At 41.4% G+C, this 17,426-nt stretch overlaps 1 protein-coding gene across 2 annotated transcripts in view; it reads right to left on the reverse strand.

Moving 5' to 3' along the window:
• The window catches only part of SKA1 (spindle and kinetochore associated complex subunit 1), a 17,213-nt gene extending 896 nt beyond the window's left edge, over window positions 1-16,317 (reverse strand). The window contains exons 1-6 of one of the 2 annotated variants that reach the window (XM_042455828.1): window positions 15,918-16,317; window positions 14,976-15,074; window positions 13,499-13,623; window positions 10,456-10,547; window positions 7,686-7,823; window positions 1,768-1,937 (exon numbers count right to left, since the gene is read on the reverse strand). In XM_042455828.1, the coding sequence (XP_042311762.1) occupies window positions 1,768-1,937; window positions 7,686-7,823; window positions 10,456-10,547; window positions 13,499-13,623; window positions 14,976-15,074; window positions 15,918-15,978 (685 nt within the window). In that variant the 5' untranslated portion in view covers window positions 15,979-16,317. Of the gene's footprint in view, window positions 1-1,767; window positions 1,938-7,685; window positions 7,824-10,455; window positions 10,548-13,498; window positions 13,624-14,975; window positions 15,078-15,917 lie in introns of both variants that reach the window. The other variant, XM_042455827.1, reaches the window with a different exon arrangement.
• Window positions 16,318-17,426: the final 1,109 nt, after the last annotated feature.

Consider the following 17,426-nt stretch of genomic DNA (forward strand, 5'->3'; position numbering starts at 1 on the left):
TGGGGGACACCTGGCTGAATGAGACTACATGTGAAAGGGATCTTGGAGTCCAAGTAGACCACAAGTTGAACATGAGTGAACAGTGCGATGCGGCAGCTAAAAAGGCCAAAGCAATTTTAGGCTGCATCAATAAAAGTATAGTGTCTAGATCAAGAGAAGTAATAGTGCCACTCTATTCTGCTTTGGTCAGGCCCCACCTGCAATATTGTGTCCAGTTCTGCGTCACAATTCAAAAAGGATATTGAGAAACTGGAGCGTCTCCAAAGGAGGGCAACTAAAATGGTGAAGGGTCTGGAAACCATGCCCTATGAGGAACGACTTAGGGACTGGGGATGTTTAGCGTGGAGAAAAGAAGATTAAGAGGTGATATGATAGCCCTGGTTAAATATTTGAAGGGGTGTCACATTGAGGAGGGAACAAGCTTGTTTTCTGCTGCTCCAGAGAACAGGACCAGGAACAATGGATCCAAGCTGCAGGAAAAGAGATTCCACCTCAGCATTAGGAGAAAACATTCTGACAGTGAGAGCTGTTTGACAGTGGAACAAACTCCCTCGGAGTGTAGTGGAGTCTCCTTCTTTGAAGGTCTTTAAGTAGAGGCTGGATGGCCATCTGTCGGGGATGCTTTGATTGACATTTCCTGCATGGCAGGGGGTTGGACTGGATGACTCTTGTGGTCTCTTCCAACTCTACGATTCTATGATTCTATTCTATGATCATCTAGGAAGTTTCATGACTAAGAAGAGACTTAAATCCAGTTGTCATGCCCTGCGTCCAGAATCCTGTTGAAGACTCTGACATGAACAGTGAGTACTTAGAAAGAGAGATAGGTTATCAGGGGAACACACTAGTGCCTGAGACAGAGGATGAGACTGTCCAGCAGCCACAGCCTCCTTCTGTTGTGGACACAGTTACCGACAAAGACATAGACCTGTCATTACTGGCCCCAGCAGACCATTGTCAGAGAAGGGTAGAGACAGTGAGTGCTTATACCTAAAATACTCAGCAAACAGCATGTTTGGGAGGCTGCTAGATCATAAATAGCCTGGCAACATGACCATAGAAGGTGCTGAAGGACCTAACGTTTCCTAGAGAAGTATTCTCTCCAGTAAAAAAAATAGCAGTCATGATATTTATTTATATTCATGGTTTTTCCATTTTCATGGGGGGCTGCCCCTAACCCCCGCTAATGTGGGGAACTCTATTTAAATACACCTGCTATATAAAGTGGTACAATTCATATTTCCACGCTAGGTCTGTACAATCTCATTCCACTGCATGTGTAGACCACACAGAGACTTTTGGGGCTGAGAAGAAAGAAAAGCAAGAGGAGAAAGTAGATGGAGAAAGCTAGAAGAAAAAAATGGATGGACAAAGCACCAAGCAGAAAGTCAATTGTGTATGCTTAACCTCAGCATTGACTAACATCACTCATTTTTCAGCTGACAACAAATAGGAAATCAGAAATACTTTCAGAAAAGCTAGTTATAAGCCTCTCATACCATTTCACACACTGAACTGCTGATATCATATCAGTTGAGAACATAAGAAGGGAAGATACAGTAATTAGAGACAACCTTTGTTTTTTACTACCAGGGGAATGAAGCAATTTCACTGACTCTTGGATGTCTCCATGCTGTGTCTTTCATGGTTCCCTCAGAATGAAACTAAGTTGTGTATTGAATTCTCTCTCAAGAAGCATCCATCCTGGTGAGCATCTATCAGCTGAAGAGCAGAGAAGATGCTGATAGAAATACAAGAAAAAGTTACCTTTTGTATCTTTGGTTTCTTCTTCCTGGAATCTGAAGTAAAGATTCTTGATGGCACTGGACATAGTTCTAGTAGGCTGGTGCATGATCTTATACTTGCTCACTACTGCCTTGTTAATTTCCTGAATGACTGCATTCACTTGGTTATAGGCGAGACGGCCACGCATGTACCTGTAAAAAGAAAGCAAGCAGGTTACCGTTACCTGAGAAGCCAGACATTCAGAATGATGCTACAACCTGCAGCACCACTATTGTCCAGAGCAAACATGTAGCAAAAGGACCTCATATATTTATGTATAATAATGTTCACATCAAGCATTTGCTTTAGAAAAACAAAAACAAAAACCAAGACTGCTTCATTAGTGGCAGTAATGTAAAGGAATCCTGCAGCACTGAGAAACAAAGGAGATAATTGCACCCAGAAATTCCACTAGGATAGACACAGGATTGAAAAGTCAACTGCAGGTGTTACTGCATGCAGCCACGGCCAGGCGAGTGCAACCCAGATGCAGCCCAGACTCCAACTGTGCGTATCCAGCAGCTTTTCAAAAGCGGTTTTTGAAAAGCTGCTGAATAAGCACGGCTTGGGTCTGGGCTGCATCTGGGTTGCACTTGCCTGGCTGTGGCTGCATGTAATAACTCCTGCTTTTGACTTTTCAATCCTGTGTCTATCCCGGTGGGATTTCTGGGTGCAATAATCTTCTGACAGTTCAGTCAGTTAGTTTCAAAGGTGGTACAAGATCCCTTGTATAGACAGCTCCCTATGGTCTACATGCAGTCTGCCAACCATGGTTTGTTTGCTCATTCCTGCCTTATAGTCTGCTGCTATAGTGCACACAGAGCAGAGGAATCCAAGCTTATGTACTCAAGATTGTTATGGTCTTCTGTGATACATAAGTCTCAGGCTCTTTCGAGCTTGCCCTCCCTCCCAGAGTTCTTCTGTGATCAAGGTGTTCGTAACAGAAGCTAAGAAAAGAGGTATCTTGTCCTATGCAGAACGTTAAACCATTAGCATGAAGATTAGCATGGCCCCTGCACAAAATTTGAAACTAGAGCAGGGGATGACTCTCCTGCTGTGCAAGGGTTAACATGAGCTCTCCAGAATCAAATGTAGTGCAAAGTCTGTTAGAGAATAAGAGATCTACTGATTACTTCCTTCCACATCTCTCTCCATCCCACCACAAAAGAAGCTGACATGTCCAGAGAAAGCAGCCAAGATGATCAAAGATCTGGAAACCCAGCCTTTTGAGGATTGACTGAGGGAGATGGTGACGTTTAGCTTGAAGAGAAGACTGAGAGATGACATGATAGTTATCTTTAAATATATGAAGGGAAGTCACATAGATAGAGCAACCTTGTTTTCTGCTGCTACAGACTAGAACACAAACCAATGGATTCAAATTACAAGAAAAGAGGCTTCACCTACATACTAAGTACTGTAGTTTTTTCCTGTAAGGTTTGACAATGGGATAGATTGCCTCAGATAGTGTTGAATTCTCCTTCGTTGGAAGAACAGAGATTGGATGAACATCTTTCAGGAATGCTTTAGCTGTATATGCCTGCATGGCAGGGGGTTGGATTAGATGTCTCTTGTGGCCCCTTCCAACTCTGCTTTTCTCTGAGAAATCTACTGTCAGGCAAGGTGATTTGCAGATGGATAGCTTGAGAAATATTGCCTACCAAATCCAGAGGGGAAAAAGCCCTCATATTTCAAGTACTGGTAAGGTATAAGGACAATGATTGACTGCTTGGAACCAAAGATTGCTCAGTTTTAATAGATGTGAACACCTCCATCCACCCACACAAGGGAGGAAAGAGCAGAAGATTAGGACTGATATATGAGAACAAGAGAGAGCAAGAGATGCCTGTGGCAAAAGACAGACATTAAAAAAACCCACTGCAACTAAAGCTGAAAATGAGAGAAATGAAAAAGCAAGAACAGAATGTGTGTGTGTGTTGGGGGGGGGGTATTCAGCTGCTGACGCTAGCTGGAAACAGGAAGATCTCTGCATCCTAAAGAAAATAAAAACAGTGTTGTTGAATAACTACATCAAGAGTTTTACAGAGTCCTATTCTTATAATCTTGCTCTCAAAGGTACATCATCCAGAATGAAAAAGAATGTGATACAGCCCTGTACATTGCTTTCTCCTCCTCTCTTTGCCAGACAGAAAATTATACTACTAAAACCAGTCTTCTGTCTCTGGTTCATGGAAATACCAAGTTACAAATATAAAAACTCAAAAAAATTGGTGGTAGGAGACAGATGAAAGTGTTTTTCCCCCACAATCTCATCCAGGCGCCTCTGGAGGACGGAACAGAAAAAGTTCTTTCAGGCCCTCACATCTCTGTCCTATATAGAAAAACACAAAATACTTTAGTTCGGTTGTTCACTTCTCCAAATACAAATGAATTTGCCTTGTGGCTACATCATGGATAAGGCTGCTAGATTTTGGAGGCTCCAACTTCCATTAGCCCCAAGGAGTGGTTAAGAGTGATGAGATATGGACGTGACCATCATATGGAGGGCACATAGATTTCCCACCTGTGGCTTAGAAGTAAGGAGCAATGCTTTCTAATGCAGCATGGGTGGACAATGTGTGGCCTTCCAGACTGAAGCACCTATCATCCTTCACCACTGATTGTGCAAGATTCCAATAACCACCCAATCACTGGGAATATATGCCACCCAATCACTGGGAATCCAGGCGGCTTACAACAGAGGGAATAATAGACAGTTCCCTGCCCTCAGGCTTACAATCTAAAAAGACACAACACAAAAGGAGAAGGGAATGGTGGGGATCAAGTCCAGCATTCTTCTCTCCCTCTGAGGCCTGGACCAAGGCAGATGGACTGGAGGGAGGGCTCTTCTTCTTCAGGCTAGCCCTGGTGGAGCTGGGCCAGCCTGGCCAACTCCCTCATAGGCTGGAGGATGACAGTTATGGAGGGAGGAGTCTCTTCTTCCAGGCTAGTCCTGATGGAGCTGGGCCTGCTTGGTCAACTCCCTCATAGGCCGGAAGATGACAGTTATGGAGGGAAGAGTTCTTCTTCCAGGCTAGCCCTGGAACATACTGCTGTAATTGGTAGCTGGATCCATTTTTAAACCCAAGAATGGTCATCACAATGTCTTTTTAATGAAGACTTATCTAAATTGGCTAATTTTTGGAAGTATAATACTGTTACTGCTTCTTTAACCCATCTGTTTTGAAAATACCCCATACTTGCCTTATTCTGGAAGGAAGTAATTACATCAATAAATTTGTTTGCTCATTCCTGCCTTATAGTCTGCTGCTATAGTGCACACAGAGCAGAGGAATCCAAGCTTATGTACTCAAGATTGTTATGGTCAAATTTATCAATAAATTTGGTACTAGAAAGTTCTCTGGCATTTAGAAATGCACATATTCTTTTAAATTATTTATCCATGTTTTGGAACCTAACACATGGTCAGTAGAAATGGATTCTTCATGCCCTCTTGACAGCTGAAAGCCTGACACTCTAGTATTGGAAATATAACACTTCTCCATTATGTGAGCCAATGAACAGAAGATTTAACAACACTTGCGACATTTGAAAGAGTGATATATCACTGCAATTTTCAAAAGGAGCTATATTCAAATATTTGGTGTTCTTTTACTGAAATTACTGAGTAATGATTTCTCTTTTTAATCTTATTCCTTAGTGCTGTACTGTTGGAACATTATATGTAATATGCCTTACAATGCAATTTTACTTTTTACTAATAAAAAAATAATTTAAAAAGCTGATGTTTCTTGGCTCCAACACCCACCAGCTCTAGCCAGCATAAACAATGGTAAGGAATGCTGGGAGCTGCAATCTAACATCTGCTAAGATGTACTTTGCCCACCCTCATTCTGACCCAAGAAAGTGCCAAAACACACCAAAACAAACAAAAACAAAAAAACCCCACAATCCTAGCAGAAGAAATGAACATATTAGGGGAGTTCTAGTCCACAAAAATAGCATGTCCAAATTCTGATCCCAAGTTTGTATCTGCGTCAAAACAAGGATCAGTCTGACTAAACAAAGAGGGAGGTGGGGAGAAGGAGGAAGAAGCGTCTTCTGAAATCAGACCCGTGATTAGTTCTGTACCATTAATTGCTTCAGGCCTGCAAGTCAGATGTTGCCTTTCAACTTTCTCATTACGCAGAGCCCCCCAGATCTCAACTGCATTAACTTTTCATTCAGCTTGGTATTAAATTGACAATGGTGCAGAATAAATTATGACCCAATCTGTGAGAAGTGACCGCTTGGATTAGTGAACGAAGAGCTTTCACTCTTATTAGGCTGGAAAGCTACTGGACAAAAAGCCAACACTAAAGGGATAGGGAAATATGTGCGCGCGTGTGTGTGCATGCACTAGTTAAAAACACACAGACAATGCAGTCTTGTGTTGGACATTCCTGCAGGGCAACTTTCCACATTCCAGGGCTGGACTACAACCCCTATAATCCACAAGCAATATACAGTATGTGTGCTGCTGAAGATGATGGATATGATAGTCAGGAGGATGCCAGGTTGGTACAGACATAAGAGAGGCAAGAGGGAAAGTAACATATAGCATTTCACCTCTACCAAGCATGGCATCTCCAAGCACATGCAAACATATGTTTCAGATTTTTCCATGTTTTAAAAAGTAGGTTTGACACGAACAAGCTGTGCTGGGGGGGGGGGGGGGGAATTCACACATAGCTCCTCAGTTCAAGAAGGCAGGGCTCAGTTATGGTAACATAACTCCCAAGAGTGGGACTTGAGCATCCATGGATTTTGGTATCCACGTGTGTGTGTCTCTGTGTGTGTGCGCATGTGCGTGTGTCCTGGAACCAAACCCCAGTGGATACTAAGGGCCCACTATGTATTGGCATATAGCAATGACTGACAGTCTTGAAGCCTCTAAGTGCAGACCCTGAACCTCTCAAAAAGCCCAAAGCTCCCAGAACCTTCCCCAAATTATTTTTTTTCATGCTGTTTTTGGGCAACCCCCCCCAAACCACCCAAACCCTCCTGAAAATGTAGTGGTTATCTTCCTCTATCCCTCCAAAAGCTCCCAACCCTATCCAAAACAAGCAAAAATGAAAAAGAATGTCTGAAAATTGGCTAAGATGACACCCAGAAGAGATCTTGCATAACTTCAGGCATGTTGAAATATGCCAGTGTGGCCTGCTAGACAGGCACAAGAAGAAACAAATGGCCTGTCCCCTTTACAGTTGCCCACCCCAGCATATAGTAATGATTCCCAACATCCATGGCCATCTTGACATTGTTGGACTGCAGATGAAGGGAAGTCTGGGAAGGAAGAGAGCCTATTGTCTAGAAAGACAGCAATGTAATAAGTCCAGTCATTAAACAGAAATAACCAGTCAACTTTTTGGCTACAGTGAAGCTCCAGTAAAAGGAGTTGAAAATTTCTGATCTGAGCCCGTAGGCTTCTTCCACATGCTCCAAACCCTTTCCCCTCCAACATTTTACTTATCTCTAATCGCTAATTATGGATAAGAGCTGGGGTTTCCATGGCTGAAACTGAAGAAGAACATTATTCTTCAGCCAAGTACTGGGAAACTGCTGTTAGATCTGACCGATAATCAGAGATAAAATTTAAAGATATTTGAATTTCCTGCTTTTAAAAATGTTACACTGGAATTCCTTATCAGGAGAAATGCAAAGTTAAGCTGTATTTTCATGCCTCAAAGCTGTTATACTAGGGTTTACCTCTGAGAAGAAGTGCACAGAACTGAGCCCTGCCTTCTATTTTTGCCCATATAAGTGTCCACTGGGATACAGCTTCCAAGACCCATGATGAATTAAAATTTCATCCCTGGGCTGACAACATTCCCTACTCTGCCTTAACAAGTACTGAAATGTGATTTAACCATTCCTCTTAGGAATAATTGCTTACTTACGCAGGAATCCTTTCAAATTCCTCTGCTGTTATATAAGTTACTTCCTTGATACACTTGGCCTTCTTTGCTGGCTTCTTCGCATGGGCAACCTCAGCATCTTTGCGTTGTTCCTCATTCTTCAAAGTGAAACCCATTTCACTGCAAATACAAGCAGAAAGAATGTGACGGAAAACTTGTCACAGAGGTAACCACAAACACACTTCTCAAGTCTATTCTCTTTGCCACTTCAGGTGTATTAGTCTATGTGCTGCATAGTAGCTTGAGCGCTGCACTACGACTCTGGAGACCAGGATTCAATTCCCAGCTCGACTATAGAAACCTACTGGGTGACTTTGGACAAGTCACATGTTCTCAGCCTCAAGGGAAGGCAATGGCAAATCTCCTCTGAGCAAATCTTGCCAGGAAAACCCCATGATAGGGTCACCATAAGTCAGAAATGACCTGAAGGGACACAACACACACTTCAGTGCAACTGAAATTACAGCAAATATATGGATGACTTTTCCTTTGATTTTCTATAGGATTTTGCAGGAAGTTTTCAAGGGGAAGGAAGAATACAAAATAAAATGTCAACTGAACCACAGTGGGCTGTAACCTAGCTAAAATGCCAGAGGACAACTTTCAATATTTCAGGAACAGTCTTCCACACACCATAGAACTTCCGCTTACTGTCATGGCTGCACTCCACCTGTACCTCTCCAGATCTTTTCCAAAGACTCCTTTAAGGATTCATTACATTAGCAGTATAGTCACCCCTCCATATCCATGAATTCTGCACCCACAAATTCAACCATCCACAACCTGAATTTTTTTTTAAATTCCAAAAAGCAAACTTTGATTTTGCAATTTTTTTTTTTACCATTTTACTACACCATTGTGTACAACGGGACTTGAACATCCATGATTTTTGGTATCCACCAATTCCTTTCCTCCAGTCTCCCCAACAGAGTACACCCTCACAACAGCACTCCCATCTCACATACTCCCATCTTTCATTTTTCTCACAACTTTTTCAGAGTCAGTCCCAAAATGGTGGCTGGAAGTGAACTTGCAGCACTTCTTGTTGCCCATTCTGAGAAGGGCTCCAACAAAAATGGAGATATTTGGAGGGGCTTCCTATGTGGAGGCTAGAATGTTTTTGCACATTTTGCGGGCTTTCTCCACACTTTTCAGATCAAAAACCTCAAAATTGCAGTTAAAAAAAGAGGGGGGTTAGGGACCTGGGGGGTGGGATTTTAGAGGTTAAAGAAATGAGATCCACAGGCTGCATGAATAGTTGAATCCATGGAGCAGAATCCAAGGATACAGAGGGCTGACTGTACTCAATTTGTTTGGGGAATGGTATCATCACAGTCTCTACCCACTTGATGAATAATTGTTCCATTTGATATTGTTTTAAAATTGAAAGCATTGTTTTAGAAACCCAAACAAACATCGAGTTTAGCTTTGGCTGAACTAAGCTGTGGCTGTGTATAGCAGACAACAGTGACACCTGCTTGTCACTGGCAATTAAAGGCGAGGAGAAACTTTCTTAACCATGAAAAAACAACCGTACTTTTATCAGGCCTGCCAAGAAATGCAAAAAGCATTGTGCAGGCTTTTGAAATACAGAGGCTTCTTCGTCAGCATGGATGTTAAAAGTCATTTTAGGGGAAGAAATGTGATGTGGGAAGATCACAGAGTGGCACCTTTCTTTGAGATATTGAAGCTGAGCTTAAGATGGTGGTAGAGGGAGGTTTGATGCCAATTAAAGCCAAACCCGTGGCTGGTCATGAGTCATTTTAGTCACAAAAGCAAGACAAAGAAGTAAACATCCCCCCCCCCCCAATTTTGGAAAAAAAAAAAACCCCTTTAGAATCAGTCCATAGTTGTCCTGTGTGAGGCTTCAAGACCGTTGGAATGCAGCACGTCCTTTAAGAAGCCTCTGTACTGACACATCTGGAGACAAATTCAGATGCTATAAAAGTTAAAATGTGCCAATGAGAACCAATTTCAAATTGTTTTACCAGAGTTGGATGTGAAAACCTGAGACTGAGTCCCAGTATATCTGCTGCTTCTAGTTTATGATTCCTCCTGATTGATCATGGTTAGTTCAGCTATCATGCGTAACTTTGATTTGCAGTAGTACTTAACCATGGTTTAAAAATTCAGATTTTAAAAAAAAAAAATCATTTAAGCACTAAGGGCTGGGTAAGGCCAAAAACTTGCAAATATGTCACATCAGGAGTTCCAGTGCATCAGAGACTACTACCATCATCAGATGTTTTTCCATTTTGTTTTGCATTTCTTAAAAGAATGGAAAAAAACACAGAAACTGGTAACTCCCCTGCCCTCTTTTTGGCAAAAGTTGTACAAGGGTGATAAACATGCAATCAGCTCTTACAAAAACCTGTCTTGATTAGAGTTCTTTTTGAACAGTTGTCATGGAGACAACCATGTTCTAGTGCCTAGCTCGATCATACAAAATAAGATGATTTTCGAATGTTACAATTTGCAAAATAACAGTAGAATTACATCTCATTTTTATAATGGTTCTTTGTATGGGAAAGAAGAGCACACTGTTGAATCTTAAAGCCTTGATTTGGCTGCTTTAAGAAGCGGTAGGAAATGTGATGCCCTCCAGATACTTTGGGCTACAATTTTCATCAGACCCAACTAGTCACCCATGGTCAGGGATTATGGGAGTACTGTATTAGTCTAACTTGGCACTAAGTTGGTTGGCCCTGGCTTAAAACGTTATGATCCTTTTCCTTGATGGCTGGAAGCATACCTGTTTTGGACTGCTTTGGGCAGGTGAATTGGCATATTATCTCTAAGATGTTGAACTTCAAGATAGTCCCTGTCCAAAGATTCCTGCAATTCCTGCAATTCAAAAACAACAACATTGTCTTGGGTGTGTGGGTTGAGAGCGTGTTAAACATAGTGTTGAGTGAACCAATGTTTTGCATCTATAACAAGACAACCCTGTCCTTCATTAACAATGAAATACATTACAGTACAACTCTACATTACCTGAGAGTCCACTGGGTGAAGCACAGAAATGTCTTCCTAGACAAGTCAATTTTTAGAGCTTTTTGTTCCATTCCCCACGTATAGACCTAGCATTCAACAAAAAAACAAACCAGGGTGTCTATCACCCCAGCTACACAAATTACCTGAATTTAGGGATAGTTTGGGAGCAATCAACAAAATAAGCTTGCTGTTGTCAGCAAGCGCATCCCATAAGAATTCAAGATCTGGGCCAGTAATTTGATGACACCAAAGGTCATCACAAGAATTCAAAAATGAAACATCACACAGATAAATAGTCAGCCGTCAACGTTTCCAGCTTTGACTTGCACAGATTTGATTATTCGCAGATTTGATTAGTATGTTCACTCCAGGAACCTCTAGGTCCTCCAGCTTGACTCTGCCAGAAGTTGACCAGAGTCATGCTTGAAGATATACAGATTCCTAGAGAAAACATTTTTCTAGACATTTGTAGGCTCCAGTGTCATTATATGGTCAACTTATGGTGGATGTTGACCATGGAATTGTGTTGGAGGTCCTAAAGATTCCTAGAGGTGTTTTCTTATGTTAAAAAGCAGTGGGTTTTTTATTTGTAGTTCTTCCACTTTCACAGGGGTCTTGTGCTCCTAACCCCAGAGACTATGGAGAGTCCGCTGTATAATCCAAATGAGGTTTGTTCCATTAAACACAGGGTGTGTGGAACATTTTAGATCATACATCTTAAATATTAGCATCGTTCCTAACACAATGACTCTTCCCTGTGATCTCTTAAAAATATACTGAACACATCTTTCTTTGAAGACGGAGACATTTTCTCAGCTAAGTTTTATTATGTACAGAGCCATCTTATTTATAATATTTACCAAAATAAATCTGCAAATTCCAGCAGGAGCTCATTCTATCAGAAGCAAATGAACAACTTCTAAACAGTTTCATAAGGAACCTTGGTCCTTATATGACAAGCAATAGATAATATATTCTCTTGTCCAAACAATATAGTACAATACAACAACACAGCATTATAATACAAAATAGGTATTCTGGATGATTCAAAAGGTGAGCATTTCTAGAACAGACCTCCGATTCCTTAGCCGCTTAATTCAATATTATGTTCTCTAAAAAACCAAAACATTCAAAGTGAAGATAAACGCTCATATTTAATGTAACTGTGCTTGAAATTTGTGCAATCAACTCTTTGGAAAGTGGTTATTTGGAGTTTATCTCAACAATTGTGCAAGATTTATGCACATGGTATTCAGTGTGCCATTACAGAAACCTGAAAGGGATTTGAGGACTGTTCATGGCATAGTGGTCTGAGGGTTGGACTATGACTCTGGAGACCAGGGTTCAATTCCTGCTTGGCCATGGAAACCCATTGGGTGGCCTTGGGCAAGTCACACTCTCTCAGCCTTAGAGAATTGCAATGGCAAACCCCTGCTGAAAAAACTTGCCAAGAAAACCCCATGATAGGATCGCCTTATGGTCGCCATAAGTCAGAAATTACTAAAAGGCACACAACTATAACAAAACTATAAAAATTAAATATATATCTTCATATTCTCTCTTCCAGCCTTCACACTGATGATTTACTTACCTCTTCCTTGCCCCACACAGATATGTTTAATTAGCATACATAAAACCACATTGCTTTATTCTATTTAGAAAGGGCATTTGGGGCCTGTCCCAAATTTGATTTTAAGTGTAATACTGTGACGGAGAAAGGGGAAATTTCATTTGGCAGCTTTATCAGACTAGAAAAGCGCTTTTATTTTTAAGAAACTCATGGGTGGAAAAAAGATATTGCGGAACAAAAGCCTCAAAAACCTTTTTTCCTAAAAGATTTCTCTGTTTAAGGAGGTCACCCCGCTGGTTCCCACAAAGTCCTGTGATGTTCTCGTCAGACCTACTGATTCAGTCTTCATGTGTTCTTCCTCACACATCACCTTCTTTGTCCCCTCTCAAAATTCAGTGAGCCGCCACAAGTTGTTTATGCAAACATAGGTTGCTTCTGCATCTCAGAAATAATCCAGGTTGACACCACTTTAACTGCCATGGCTCAATGCTATGGAATTCTGGAACTGTAGTTTGTTGTAATAATAATAATAGTAATAATATTAAGATTTATTTATATTTCCTGCCTCTCCCTACAGATCGAGGCAGAATCACAACACAAAATAAAAATACATACTACAAACAATAACAACATAATACTGTCCTCTTATATCCTCCCAGCATTGCATAATAATAACACTCGATTACAATAAATTGTTAAATCATTAAAACAATTTTACAAAATCACAACAAAAATCAATAAAATACAAAATACATTTTATATACCAATGTTACGAAGGCAAGTAGGAAGGAGGTCCAAGCCGCTGTCCAGAGCTGGAACCTGTGTTATAGCAGCGCATGTTGTTCCTAGGCGGGTGGGAAGATCCCAGTGTCTTGTCCAGCATGCAGCCTCTGCCTCCCCTGCTCTTCCGGGGGGGGGGGGGGTTTAAAGTCCCCCCCCCTCAGCATCCGGCGTGCAGCCTCCATCCCCCAAGCTCTTCCTTGGGAGGGTGTGTTGTTCCTGGGCGAGTTATAGCATCAGAGCTCTCTGAAAGTGAAAGCTAAATATCACAGAAAACTATATTTCCAAGAGTTCCATAGCACTACGCCATGGCTGTTAAAGTGGTGTCGACCTGGATTATTTCTACAGTGTGGATGCAGCCATAGTAATTTATACAAGCATGGAAACAGCTTGAATGTACACTATCTAGTCCTCCCTTAAAAGCAAGAGCAGATTTGTCAATATTGACTACCTTGAGTTGATTCTGTTGCCTTTCCTGATGGTGGCTTTCCATTTCCAGTTGATTGAGGAGCTTGTTTACAAGGAGCAACTCATGGACTATCTTGCCAAGCACTGTCTTCAAAGATGGCTCCTGGCCTAAATAATAAAGGAGGTAAGTCATATATATGAAGGCAAGAAAAGCTTGTCTCACCAGAACCAGGGTATATTCAATGCATGCTATTGAATATTACATACTAAACTATTTATTCTCTCCATTATGATCAAAAATTTCCTGCATTCCTGCTTTCCAATGTCTAACGTCATATGAAATCCCACATCATATCAACTACTATGTGGTCAGATTAATTTTCAGACTAACCAAGTCATAGCCCAACCGCACTTTACCCTTTGGCCTAACGCTCCCAGAAACCGCTTTTTGACGGCAATGATATAGCCTGTCTGCTTGAACTGCTTAATATATTGTAACCGTGTCTTATGGTCCCAAATAATATCGCCAATATTATCTATATAAGAAATCCTACTGTGCCACCTCATTGTAGTGGTCTGGGGTGAGAGCTGACTGTAAGTCTTCAAAAGCAAAAGCAGAGCATAAGCCCTGGTACATCCTTAATAGGCTGGTAAATCTTTGAGTATGTATAGCCTAAATACCCTAAAGGCACCAGATCCCATTTGATCATGGAATCTAAGCAGGGTCAGCCCTGGGTAGTACCTGGATGGGAGACCACCAATGAATACCAAATGCTGCAGGTTATATTTCAGAGGAGGGAAATGGCAAAGCTACCTCTGAGTATTCCTTATCTAAAAATACCCCATGACATTAAGGAGGTGGCCATAAATCACCAGGGGATTTGAAGGCACACATACACACATGTAAATCTTTGAGTATCAGCCTGGGGTAGATCTCATGTTATCAGAGGACCAGCCTAGCTAAGTACAGAGAAGCTTGTCACCAGAAGGACAGCCACTGGATGATGAATTAGCCTTAACAGCTATGTACAGAATAGGTAGCATCTGCATCAGTGGAAGAACTACCCATGTGAATTACTTCAACATATATACAGTATTCTCTCCACATTTGCTGGGGTTACAGGCACAGGACCACCACCAAAGTGGAAAAACCACAAATAACAAAACAATGGGTGTTTTTAAACTGAGAGAACACCTCTCTAGGAATCCCTAGGTCCTCCAATGGACGTCTGCGGTCAACATCTGCTGGAAGCCGACCGCAGAATTGCACCAGAAGACCTAAAAATGCCTCGAAAAATGTTCTCTCTGGGAATCTCTAGGTCCTCCAGTGTGAATTTTGGTGGATGCTGACCACAGAGTCAAGCTGCTGGAGGACCTAGAGATTCCTAGAGAGAACATAGTAATCAAATCCATTGATAATCAAAGCGGCAAAAGTCAAAGCCACAAATGTGGAGGGTTGACTGTAATGTATATATTATATGAAATTAACGCATGTACTCTATAAACTTTAAGCATCTTACCTATCTTTCTCAGCTGAAGTGACTTCTTAATATTTGAAATCTTGGTGTTCAGGTGAGTACACAAACCATTTAAATCTGGAGAGGCCATATTGGATTTCTCTGCTTTAAAAAAAGAAGTAGCATACATTAAAATGCAAAAGTCAGCACAAAATAACTGTGTTATTTTGATTTGGTAGTGATTTGACAATACTTCACTTTTTTTTTTAGCTTGGGGGGTATTTAGACCCACTATGTATTAGGCCTAGGCAGGCTCCCCATACACAACAATTGCGGCAGAAAATTGTTTCTGAAGTGTCCCTGAGATGTTTGCCATGTATCAAAGTATGAAGAAGCACCCGTTTTTCACTTCCGGGGGCTAAAAAGCCCAACTGCATCCGATGGAGTCGCCTGGAGCCCACTGCTTTACTGTAATAAGGATAAAGAGGGAGAAGGAAGGGAACTGATGCTAGAAGTTGCAAGGGAAGCAGGCAAATGGGTTCAGATGGCACGAAAGAGAAGGAAACGTCGTGATTAGGAATAACAGAGGAATGGGATTGTTAGCAGCAACGTGTAACGTGAAAATGTTTTGGGTCACGTATATGTATGTTTTCTATGTACTTTTGTATGGAATGTTTTTATGAGTACAGTAAAAAGAACAAGGACAGGATTATTTTGAGAGAGAGAGAAAAAGAGTCATGGTAGTTGAAGCGGTATTAAACTGCTTTAATTGTGCAATGTGAACACACCCTTAGGAATAACATGATAGTGATAATAATAATAATAGTAATAAAGAAGATTATTTTTGGAGAGAGAAAGAGAAAGTGGTACCAAACTGCTTTAATGGTGCAGTGTGGATGTACCCTTAGGAATGAGAAGATTAATAATAATAATAATTAATAATTAATAAATAAGAAAAGCAGGATTGTTTCCGGAGAGAAAGGGGGCACATCTGCCCATCCTCACCCTCAGTGCCATCAGACTGCGCCCTTCCCTCCATCTTCCCTTCTTCCAAATCCCAATTCATGCAGCAGCAGACCAGAGGCAGCAGCAACCATAATATAGATTCAAATCAACCGCCCAAACGGACAACTCTCGCGAGAACAGAAGCAACTCTCGCCGGCAGGAGGCCCCGGCGCGCGAGAACACCCGGCGGCCGTTCTTTTCGCCCCTAGAGCTAGGAAAAAATGTAGAGTGACGCAAAGTGGCAGAAAAAAAGTAAGTCTCGTCGTTGAAGAAATCTCAGCGGCCGCTCTTTTTCGCCCCTAGAAATAAGGAAAAAAAATATAGAGTGACGCGCGGTTCCATAAACAGAAGTCGCCGTCGTCGTCGTGCGAGAACGATGGGAGGACGCTGCTTTCGCCTCTAGAGTTAGGAAGAATGTAGAGGGTGATGCGCATTTCCAGTGCGAGAGTAATGTGAGTTCGCTGTTTTCGCCGCTAGAGCTAGGAAACATATAGAGCAACGCTACATTGATGACTGAGGTCCAAAGGGACACTGCAGAACAACCCACTTTAACTGCCCCTGGCTCGATGCTAAGGAATTCTGGGAACTGTAGTTTTGTGAGACATTCAGCCTTCTCTGTCAGAGAAAGAGAGAGCTTTGGTGCCAGAATAAACTACAAATCCCAGGATTCCATACCACTGAGCCATAGCATTTTAAAGAGGTCTCAAAGTGGGTTATTCCTGCAGTGTGTTTTGGACCACAAATACTAATTTACACACAAACACAAACACACGCCCTTAACTCTATGCTGAACAAGAGCGGAAGTTAACGGTTCAATGAGGAAGAAAGTGTACAGTATTAATGTCTTTCACATCATGATTACTTGTGATTTATTTACTTGTTGTTGTTGTTGTTGTTATATGTATTTCATTATTTTTAATGCCGCCTTTCTCCCTGAAAGGGACCCGTTGGCGGCTCCCAAGAGAGAGAAACAAACATTTTACTTCACGGTGTTTATCACACACTGATTGATTGATTGATTGATTGAAATTTTATTTATATACTGTACCGCCGTTCCTATGATCACGGCGGTTTACAAACAGAATAAAATACAATACGATACAGGTTACAAATATAATACAATAAAAATCACAGTTTAAAAATAAAAATTAACAGCTAAAGTCCTTCATAAAAAAAAACGTATACTACTATATATCATTAAAATCCATCATTAATCAATCAAAATAATAAAACAATATAAAAATACAATAAATAGTATGCAGGAGCAAAACAGTCAGGACATGTGAGGGAAGGCTTGACGAAATAAATGAGTCTTAAGGGGGCTAAGCGGAGCTCCTCAGGGAGAGCGTTCCAAGACTGCGGGGCCACCACAGAAAAAGCCCTTTGCGCAGTCGCTGCGTATCTTGTCTTGGGAACACTCAAAAGTTTTCCCCCACGAGATCTGAGAGTGCGGGGCTGATTGTATGGGGAGAGTCGGTCCTTCAAGTACTCTGGGCCCAAGCCATTTAG

Source organism: Sceloporus undulatus, chromosome 2, assembly GCF_019175285.1.
Source record: "Sceloporus undulatus isolate JIND9_A2432 ecotype Alabama chromosome 2, SceUnd_v1.1, whole genome shotgun sequence".
Taxonomy (NCBI): Eukaryota; Metazoa; Chordata; class Lepidosauria; order Squamata; family Phrynosomatidae; genus Sceloporus; species Sceloporus undulatus.